Source organism: Babylonia areolata, chromosome 26 (genome assembly GCF_041734735.1).
Source record: "Babylonia areolata isolate BAREFJ2019XMU chromosome 26, ASM4173473v1, whole genome shotgun sequence".
NCBI classification, from domain to species: Eukaryota; Metazoa; Mollusca; class Gastropoda; order Neogastropoda; family Buccinidae; genus Babylonia; species Babylonia areolata.
Genome location: NC_134901.1, coordinates 41,129,256 through 41,140,435, shown reverse-complemented (window position 1 = coordinate 41,140,435; position 11,180 = coordinate 41,129,256). Strand labels below are relative to the sequence as shown.

Sequence of the window (11,180 nt, the reverse complement as noted above, 5' to 3'; positions counted from 1 at the left end):
ATGATTTTAATCCCTCTTCCCATATACACAGTAGGATATCACAACTTCTTCTGCGTTCACTCGTATGCACATGAGTGGGCTTTTACGTGTATGACCGTTTTTACCCCCGCCATGTAGGCAGCCATACTCTGTTTTCGGGGGTGTGCATGCTGGGTATGTTCTTGTTTCCATAACCCACCGAACGCTGACATGGATTACAGGATCTTTAACGTGCGTATTTGATCTTCTGCTTGCATATACACACGAAGGGGGTTCAGGCACTAGCAGGTCTGCACATATGCTGACCTGGGAGATCGTAAAAATCTCCACCCTTTACCCACCAGGCGCCGTCACCGTGATTCGAACCCGGGACCCTCAGATTGACAGTCCAACACTTTAACCACTCGGCTTTTGCGCCCGGCGGATATCACAACAACATAATGAAGTAAAAATGAAATGAAACAAAAAACAACAAGAAAAGTTTGTGATGGTTGAATAAACCAAACAAAGAAAACAAAATGGTTAAGGAAACAATCACAAACCCTTCTGTAACGAAGTATAGATTACTGAAAGGAAAACAACAACAACAACTTTCTTCTCCCAAATTCAGTAAAAGAGGAAGAAAATGTTATTGTTATTGTCATCATAACAGATGAATGTTTTAAAATAGGGCAGAAAATGTTATCGATTTTCCCATCATAATTTATGGAAAAATAAATTTTCATGATGTTGGTCCAGATCATCTTGTTCTGAGCTACATGACAGAGGTAGATTGTTGACTGGTATGCTGACTGGTTGCCAAGTAGTTAGAGATTTCATTGACTGTCCCACATGTCTGTAAGGTCCATGGTTCAAATCCAAGCAGGTTTTTCCCAGTCACCCTGGTCAGCGTTTGCAGACCAGCCGGTTCCTAAATTTAAATTCCTGATGTTTGATGTTTGATACGGATGCTAAAGATCATAGCCTGTGACCCACAGCAGAGTTCCATTGGTTATAAAGACTTACATACCTTGCAGTTTTATTTTCTTCATGGGTGTGGAAAAAAACCCTGATCTTTATACAGAAAAAAGAAATTAAAAAAGAGAAAGAAAAGAAGTATGCACCAACAGCCCAAACTGAACTATGGCTTAACCCTTAGACTGCTAATCCTTGGTGAAACGTGATCAGTGTGGTGTGAGTTTGAAGTGCGGTCACAACTTTAAGTGTGCTCTTTTAGTGGTGCGGTTGATTTTGCGAACAAAAATAACACAACCCCAAATGAAGGAAGTCCAAATACAGGTGGTGACCGATGTCCTGACCTGTGAGTAAGCTCTGTCTTTTCTCAGAGATGTGACAGCCCTTCACCGATGTGCATACTTGCCACCAGCAGTCGGGGGGTTAAAAAGGAAAAGGTGAACAGGGAGATGCAGTCCATAAACAAAACAATGAACAACACACAGACACAGGCCTGTCCATGCTGCCACAGAAACAACTGACGCTTCACACCACTCCTCCTATGACAACTGCATTATCATGTAGGCACATTTGTGCCATGGAACACTTTTAAGGTGAAATTCCATTGACAAAAAAAACAGTGCAAAGAATTCATGCAAAATCTGCATGCAAACAAAAAGAAGCCATCCATGCACTGACACAAAATTTACACACCTGTTTTGATTAAAACCATGGTGTGTGGTTCGTCCGTGGGTGGGTTGGGCTCTGTGGGTGCACAGATGACTGATCAGGCCAATCCGTGCCCGGAAGGTTCTGACGCAGTGTGGACAGGGGATGGTGGCGGCTGTCGGGGACTTGCTGGCACTGCTTTTTCTGGCCTGTTTGCGTTGCTCTGCTGCAGCGATTATGTTGGCCTCACAGGATTTGGCGCCTTTGTGGACAGCTGAACACCACTTTGGTCTGTCCATTGCATTCAGCTCCCATGTGTCGTGGCTGATGTTGAAGGCCTTCAGAGAAGCTTTCAGAGTGTCTTTGAAGCGCTTCTTTTGGCCTCCATGGGAGCGCTTGCCATGTTGGAGTTCGCCGTACAGCAGTTTCTTGGCTCCCCCCAAAACCATGGTGCCAGTACAATCAAAGCAACCTGTTTTGTGTCAAAAATGAGAGAATTCTGAATGCAGTCTTGTTACTATGAAAGAAGAAATGCGAAGCAAAGAGGCATCGTTGAATTTGGGTGAACAACATTTTGAAGCTCAGGCAGCAGCATGGTGCTTTCAACAACCTGATGAAGGAACTTGGTTTTGATGGAGATCTGTTCAAGGAATACTTGCCACTAACAAGGGAGCAATTTACTCAAGTAATGGACCTGGTAGGGGGGGATCCTATCGAGTACTGACTCATCCGAGAAGGGATCTGCCCAAAGATTGGTAGAATTCACATGTCAAGTCAAACGTTAAAAATTGGTAAAATTCACATGTCAAGTCAAACGTTTCACTCTCCCATGCATAAAAAAAGTTTTACCAAAAATTCTGGGATATATATTATGCAATGACAAAAATTTTTTTTTTATCTTTCAGTACAAAGTTCACAAGCTAATTTTGTTTTTGTTTTTTCATCTACGGACTTTCATCTTTTTTGTGGAATCAATCTGTTGAATATGAAGAGACATTATTGTTGGTGTGTGTTGTTGTTTTTTTCTGTGATTACAATGGCTGATAACCATCAGGGTACTGGATGACGACGTTTGACGGACAGTTGGGGGTGGGGCAACATTTCCCGGGAGCCGGTTGGTCCAGGTGACAGGTGGGCAGCAGGTTCCACTGGACACACCTGTCACACATCAGGTGAGGATTTTTTTTTTTTTTTTTTTTTTTTTTACTAATGCATTTTCCAGATACAGGTAACAGACGGGCAACGTGGGATGCACTGAACAATGAATGTGTGCTGCAACCACATGAGTCACTTATGGTGTTCACCCATACATGATCATTGTGTGTGTGTGTGTGTGTGTGTGCGTTTTTGAGCATATACATGTGTGTGTATGTGTGTGTTTGAGCATATGTGTGTGTGTGTTTGAGCATACATGTGTTTGTACCTGCCAGTATGTCTACATGCCAAGCATGTTTAAACGTGTGTTAGCCATGCTAAATTATTCATTTCATAATTATCTATAAGGCATACCGAATATAACTGCTTGTTTTGTCAGAATATCTTTTTGTACACACGACATCTCAGTAACAGATACACATCGGGCAGATCAAAGAAAACCCAGACATTTCGCCACACTCATCAAACATTAAAACATACAAGATTATGTCCATGATTAAGCTCCTACACAGATGTTGTGAACCGGAAAACTTAAACATGTTTCCATGATTACCATGTAATAAATAGATTTTACAAAATTATAATAATAATAATATAACACGACATAGAGAAGCCAGAGCGTAAGTAGCACAGGGAGAAAGGACACATGGACAATGAGGCGTGAGTGATGTATGTATATGTACATGCACAAACACATAATTTCCCCTCCATCCCCATGTACACACACACAAAGCACACCCCCACACACACAAACATACTACACCCCCCAACACATACTCATGCCATAAAGAAGAGAGAGAATTTTTTTAATCAGAACACTATATTTAACTAACTTTTTTTTTTTTAAAGCCAGAAAAACCACACAACTAACTTAAAAGAAAAAAAAACACAACAAAGCACCCACCCCCACACACAAACATACTACACCCCCCAACACATACTCATGCCATAAAGAAGAGAGATAAAATTTTTTTACTCAGAACACTATATTTAACTAACTTTAAAAAAATACAAAAAACCCCACACAACTAACTTAAAAGAAAAAAAACACAACAAAGCACCCACCCCCACACACAAACATACTACACCCCCCAACACATACTCATGCCATAAAGAAGAGAGAGAATTTTTTTTTACTCAGAACACTATATTTAACTTTAAAAAAAAACAACAACACACAACTAACTTAAAAGAAAAAAACAACACAACAACAAGGAGACTCCAATTCAGTTTGGTTACTCAAGGAGGCGTCACTGCGTTTGGACAAATCCATATATGCTACACCACATCTGCTAAGCAGATGCCTGACCAGCAGCGTAACCAGACGCACTTAATCAGGCCTTGACAGCTTGAGGACAGAAAAAAAGTGCTCTAACAACTAAATGGATACATCATTAAATAAATACACAAATAAATGAATAAACGAATAACATAAAAAAGTGAGCAGATTGATAATGAAATAAAAGGCATGGAAAAAAATAATAAAAATAAATAACGATGAAATAAAGTGAAATAAACAAAATAAATAGATAAATGAATAAGCAAAACAAAAGAATAATGAAAATGAATAAACAAAATTAAAAAAAATGATAAAAATCGATAGACAAAAAATAAATAAATAAATAAAAAGACAATAATGATAACAAATAAACGAATAACAATGAGAATCACTCACATGGCCCGACACTCATAGTAGCCTTGCTGACCGTCCTTACAGGTACACAGGTACTGACAGCCGTCTTTCCACTGCTGGCCCTGTTGGTACGTCTGCCCTTTGTACGCACACCCACCTGCACAGGGAAGGGGGTGGGGGTGTATGCATGCTCTTGTCAGTTTCAGTGTCTTAAGGAGGTGCCATTGCGTTCATACAAACCCACGTAACGCCCCTGACCAGTGACTTCATAACCAAATCAGACCTTCAGTGCATGCCTTTTTGACTCACTTGTGTAAACAAAGTGAGTCTATGTTTTAACCCGGTGTTCGGTTGTCTGTGTGTGTGTGTGCGTGTGTGTGTGTGTCCGTGGTAAACTTTAACATTGACATTTTCTCTGCAAATACTTTGTCAGTTGACACCAAATTAGGCATAAAAATAGGAAAAATTCAGTTCTTTCCAGTCATCTTGTTTAAAAGAATATTGCACCTCTGGGATGGGCACAAAAAAATATAAAATGAAGCCTAATTATATGCAAACTGCATTTACTCAGTGTTATATTTATATTTTTTGTATTCTCTAAACTTGGCACTTTGATCTGATATTCTGACACAACAACAAGAGCAGTCATTATTATCCTTTTTTGTTCAAACAGGAACTTCTTTTGCTAAGCATGGAAGTTTTATTTATTTTGCAAACGTTTTGGTGCAGATAGTAAAAAAGGGAAATTACTCTGTAATTAATGCTAGGGGACTTAATTTGCCACAAGTGAGTCTTGAAGGCCTTGCCTCTCTTGTTTATTTGTGTACCTATCAGAGAGGATTTCTTCTACGTAGTTTTGCCAGAGAACAACACTAACAATGCCATGTAAGTTCTTTATCAGTGCACCACATATATTGTCGCCACGGAATAAATCTTGACAAGACACTAGGTTGGCAGATAAACGTCTCAACCTTCTTCTTCTTCTTCGTTTGTTGGCTGCAACTCCCACGTTCACTCGTATGCACACGAGTGGGCTTTTACGTGTATGACCGTTTTTACCCCGCCATACAGGCAGCCATACTCCGCTTTCGGGGGTGTGCATGCTGGGAATGTTCTTGTTTCCATAACCCACCGAACGCTGACATGGATCACAGGATCTTTAACGTGCGTATTTGATCTTTTGCTTGCATATACACACGAAGGGGGTTCAGGCACTAGCAGGTGTGCACATATGTTGACCTGGGAGATCGTAAAAATCTCCACCCTTTACCCACCAGGCGCCGTCACCGTGATTCGAACCCGGGACCCTCAGATTGAAAGTCCAACGCTTTAACCACTCGGCTATTGCACCCGTCCTGTGAATTGAAATGATACACAGCGTTACCATAAATAAACTGAAGTGGACCACTGAACCCACTTTTTTGCGGACACACAGGCTTGGCGCAGCACTGTCCAGGCTCTGTCACCATCTGACATTCTGAGGGCAGGTTGTTGTAGGTGGGACATCTGGAAAATGAAACAAGAGAGGCACGGCCTTCAAGACTCATGTGTGATGCCCACTTAATTGAACAAAGGAATCATGTGAAAGAAACGGACACACAAAAAAAACCCACAAAAAAACCCACACAAAAAAAACACAAAACAACCAGACACTGCAAAGCAGATCAAGTGACAGAAACACATACACGCACGCACATTTTGCATTTATGTTCTGGCTAAAATAAATTACAATACCGTGTTAAATGAGCGTTTGATGAAAATCCCGAGTTCGTTCATGCATCTAAGTTTGTTTTGTTTTTTTCCCCAATACGCCATGTCGTGACCTTGAACTTCGACCTCTGACCTTGTCTCTTTACATGGGTTTTGTAAAGTGGATCAATTCAAAGTTCATAATATGTCCATACCTATCATCCAACCAAGTTTGGTTCTTATGCCACTTGTAGCAGCCAGTGTTAAAAGTTAACCATGGGAAAACACGTGGGTCAAAAAGCAAAAAAACACGTCATCAGGACAGACGCACAATGCTTTGTTCTCCTTCTCCGATTCTTTCAGTGTACAATGAATGTTAAAACTATCTCCATACGAACAGCGAAAGAGACGACGTTAACAGCGTTTCACCCCAATTACCACCATCAAAATATTGCAAGCGGAAGGCTCTTATACTGAAGAGGTGAATGTTGACAAAGAATACCACAATTCTGACGACGGAAGCTAAAGGTTGGGTCATTGAGACACCCACTGGACATCCGAGGGGTCTCTGTATAGGAGAAGAGAGGACTGGCCGTACTGAGTGAGTTAAACGGGTATCAAATAATACGTTTCATACATTGTGAATGTATAATAAATCAGTCAAAATAAAGAAAAGGCAGGGGAAGCAGTGAGACAAAGAGACTGTGACTTCTTCTTCTTCTTCTTCTTCTGCGTTCGTGGGCTGCAACTCCCACGTCCACTCGTATGCACACGAGTGGGCTTTTACGTGTATGACCGTTTTTACCCCGCCATATAGGCAGCCATACTCCGCTTTCGGGGGTGTGCATGCTGGGAATGTTCTTGTTTCCATAACCCACCGAACGCTGACATGGATTACAGGATCTTTAACGTGCGTATTTAATCTTCTGCTTGCATATACACACGAAGGGGGTTCAGGCACAAACAGGTCTGCACATATGTTGACCTGGGAGATTGTAAAAATCTCCACCCTTTACCCGGCGCCTGGAGGTTGTAAAAATCTCCACCCTTTACCCACCAGGCGCCGTCACCGTGATTCGAACCCGGGACCCTCAGATTGAAAGTAAAACGCTTTAACCATTTGGCTATTGCGCCCGTCAAAGAGACTGTGACAAATCTGTTGAAAGAATGACAGAGGAAAAAGATTATATTAATTAACTTGATGGTAGCAGCAGTGGTAGCAAATGCCTTTTGTACACTCTATGGTAATCCTGCCTCTGAGATCTGCAACCTGGATCAAATCGGATTTTAACGATCTGTGGTCAGACACGCACGCACCTGAGTGTAAAACACACAGAGACAGGGAAGAAAATAGTGCTTTATACAGTGATCCCATTCCGCAAAATGACTTGTGGTTTAATTCTCCTATTACGTATGAGGAGTTACAAACCGCTATAGCTTCCCTTGGCAATAAAAAAAGTTCAGTTGGAATCGATGCACTATCGAATGTGATGCTAAAACACATCCCAAAAAATTGTATCGTTTTCCTACACAAAATATATCAGAAATGTTGGACATCTGGAACTGTACCACAGATATGGAAAACATCAATAGTTGTACCGGTTTTAAAAGCAGGAAAACCTAAACGTAATAAAAATAGTTACAGGCCTATTGCTTTGACCTCGCATGTCTGTAAATTGATGGAAAAAATAGTCCTGTTTAGAATTATAACTTACTGCGAAAAATACAATATCATTCCAGTGAACCAGGCTGGATTTAGAAAAGGAAGATCAACGGTCGAACACCTAGTAAAGATTACAACTCAAATAAAACATCAGTTTGCCCGCAGAAAAAGTGTCCTCGCAACGTTTTTTGACGTAAAAAAAGCCTATGATCAGGTTTGGCATAAACGTCTTTTATTCAAACTGAAATCAGTTGGAATATCTGGTAATCTCTATGAGTATATTAAAAGTTTTTTATCTAATAGAATTATTCAAGCAAGGGTGGGAACACATTATTCTTTGCCACATAAACTTGACATGGGAATTCCACAGGGCTCAGTTATAGCCCCTATTCTCTTTAATATTCTTATTCAGGATCTACCAAAGGCATTGTCAAATCGTGTAGTTTTAGTACAGTATGCTGATGATATATGTATGTGGATGGGTGTCAATCTAAAAAAGTCAACGCCACAAAGAGCACAGAATTATATACGTCGTTTGTATCAGTCTGATCTCGATAACATTGGTAACTATATGTTTGAAAATGGTCTAGCTTTGTCGACTGAAAAAACATGTATGATGTTGTTTAATTCAGGTGGTAACCCATCTAGCACACCCATTTTTAAATTACTTGGTGACGTCATTGATTATAAACAGGTAGTGAAGTTTTTAGGCGTTTATCTTACTTCAAAGCTGACATGGAACATTCACTTTGATTACATCTTAACAAAGGCAAGGAAAAGTATCAATTTTATGAAAATTATAAGCCGCTTACCCTGGGGAATGGATACAAAAACATTGATTCATCTTGCCATGGCCCTTGTAAGATCTAAGATAACCTATGCACAAGAAATATTTTTCAGTGCACCTAAATATCTATTACAAAAGATTCAAAGTGTAGACTGTAAGGCTATCAAAATTGCCCTCGGAGTGCCCTCTCATGCATCCAATCAGGAAACATACAAAACAGCCGGAATTCTTCCCTTAAATGAACATCGTGAGTTAGCAACAGCAAAATTCGCTGTGAGGTACACTTCAATGACAAAAAATTTCATTGCTGATGAACTGACAGTAAGATCAGACATTGATTTTCCTAAAAGAGCTAAAGCCATCTCATCACAAGAAATAGTTGCAACTTACATTTCAAATCTGTTAAAAGAATCTGAAGTTAACATGAAAGAGTTAGCTGCAAAACCACATCATTCTCCTGTTCCTTTTTGGGAAATGTTGAAAGCGGATTTTGATATCACTTATTCTGAAACAAAAAAGGAAGAAAACATCAATATCACGACAAGTACTGCCAGAATTCATATAACAGAAAAATATCAGAATCATCTCCATGTATTTACAGATGGATCTGTTCTTGATGACAAAAACGCTGGTGCGGCTTTCTATATTCCTGCCTTTAAAGTTGAAAAATCTTACTTTATTGGAAAACACCTTTCCATATTCACAGCTGAGCTAATTGCTATTATACAAGCTCTGAACTACTTAGTGAGCCATCAAATAGTTTTCTCGAAAATAGCATTCTTTGTTGATTCCAAATCAGTACTTTATGCTCTAGAACTATTCAGCCTTGAAACAAGACCTGACTTAGTTATTGAGGCAAATCATTTGGTACATTGTTTAAGGATTAAAGGGACTGAGGTCAGTTTTTGTTGGGTGCCTTCTCATGTGGGCATTCTTGGCAATGAAATTGTTGATAAAGCAGCTAAAAGAGGAGCGCAAGATTCAGAAAAATCGACAAAAATACATGTCCGTCTCTCCGTAAAAGAGGCATACACTTTGTTAGAAAAATCAGCATGGGGTCGATTTCATATCCGATGGAAGTTAAAGTTTTTAAACCATAAAGGAACATTATTCCCCGAGAATATTATTAAAGAAAAGATACCGAATCCATCAGCTTGCTATATAAGATTAATAACCTCTACTTTCTTCCGTATAAAACTTGATGCGCTGAAGATAAAGTATAGTAAAAATGTTACATGCATCTGTGGTAAGCAGTTCAGCTTGCATCATTGTTTGTTTCACTGCCAGCAGTTACGTACCTTCTTGCCCAAGTATTTCAAAGAGAATAATAATTCTGCAGATGATTTTTGTAAAGTTATTTCCGACGAGGTTCTTATGGTCGAACTTTCACAGGCATTAGTTCATAGCCCTATTTCTACATTCCTTTAATGCACTTCAGAATTGTGTTAATGGTTTCTGATTATTTAAATTATTATTATTGAATTGTTACTGTTAAATGTAATAGCATGTTAGTTATGCCCCATGCCCCCCCCCCCCCCCCACCCCACCCCACCCCTTTAATTTTTTTTTTTTTTTTTTTTTTTTTTTTTTTTTTTTAAACGTCTAATATCACTGATAGTGAAAAGACGCTAAACAAAAGAACGAACGCACGCACGCACGCACGTATCGTACTGCACCGCACCACACGCACACACACACACACATACACATACACACCACACACAAAACCATTCACGTACAGCTCCTGACACAGGTAGTAGCCAGTGCGAGCGTCCACGCACGTGCAGTTCTTGTCACACCCATCTCTCCACTGTTGGCCTTCTTTGTATGACTGTCCTTTGTAGAAACACTCACTGGCTGAAAAACACCACAACAAAGTAGAAATCACCACAACAAAGTAATCACTATATTCTTTGTACAACTGGTCCTTATTGTAATACTCACTGGCTGAAAAACACCACAACAAAGTAGTCACTATATTCTTTGTACAACTAGTCCTTATTGTAATACTCACTGGCTATAAAACACCACAACAAAGTAGAAAACACCACAACAAGGTAGTCAAATATATTACTACTTTCTTTGTACAACTGGTCCTTATAGTAATACTCACTGGCTGCAAAACTTTCTCAAGGCCTGACAAAGCGCGTTGGGTTACGCTGCTGGTCAGGCATCTGCTTGGCAGATGTGGTGTAGCGTATAATTATGGATTTGTCCGATCGCAGTGACGCCTCCTTGAGCTACTGAAACTGAAACTGAAACTGCAAAACATCACAACAAAGTAGAAAACACCACAACAATGTAGTCAAATATATTACTATATTCTTTGTACAACTGATCCTTACAGTAACACTCACTGGCTGTAAAACACCACAACAAAGTATAAAACACCACAACAAAGTTTCCACAATATTCTTTGTACGTCTGGCCTTTGTTGTAACACGCAATAGCTGTAAAACACCACAACAAAGTTTCCACAATATTCTTTGTACGTCTGGCCTTTGTTGTAACACGCAATAGCTGTAAAACACCACAACAAAGTAGTCACGATATTCTTTGTAGGCCTGGACCTTGCAGTAACAAACTGGCTGTAAAACAACCCAACAACGTTGTCACCATGGTGACAGTCTGAGTTAACACAAAAGTCACTGCAAATAAGATTCAAAGTTTTA

The 11,180-nt window shown here is 39.8% G+C and overlaps 1 protein-coding gene across 1 annotated transcript in view; it reads right to left on the bottom strand.

Annotated features, from left to right (window-relative positions):
- Window positions 1-1,158: 1,158 nt before the first annotated feature.
- The window catches only part of LOC143300316 (uncharacterized), a 24,370-nt gene continuing 14,348 nt past the window's right edge, over window positions 1,159-11,180 (bottom strand). The window contains exons 7-10 of the mRNA XM_076613915.1: window positions 10,248-10,365; window positions 5,787-5,875; window positions 4,412-4,526; window positions 1,159-2,739 (exon numbers count right to left, since the gene is read on the bottom strand). Of these exons, the coding sequence (XP_076470030.1) occupies window positions 2,613-2,739; window positions 4,412-4,526; window positions 5,787-5,875; window positions 10,248-10,365 (449 nt within the window). The 3' untranslated portion in view covers window positions 1,159-2,612. The remainder of the gene's footprint in view (window positions 2,740-4,411; window positions 4,527-5,786; window positions 5,876-10,247; window positions 10,366-11,180) is intronic.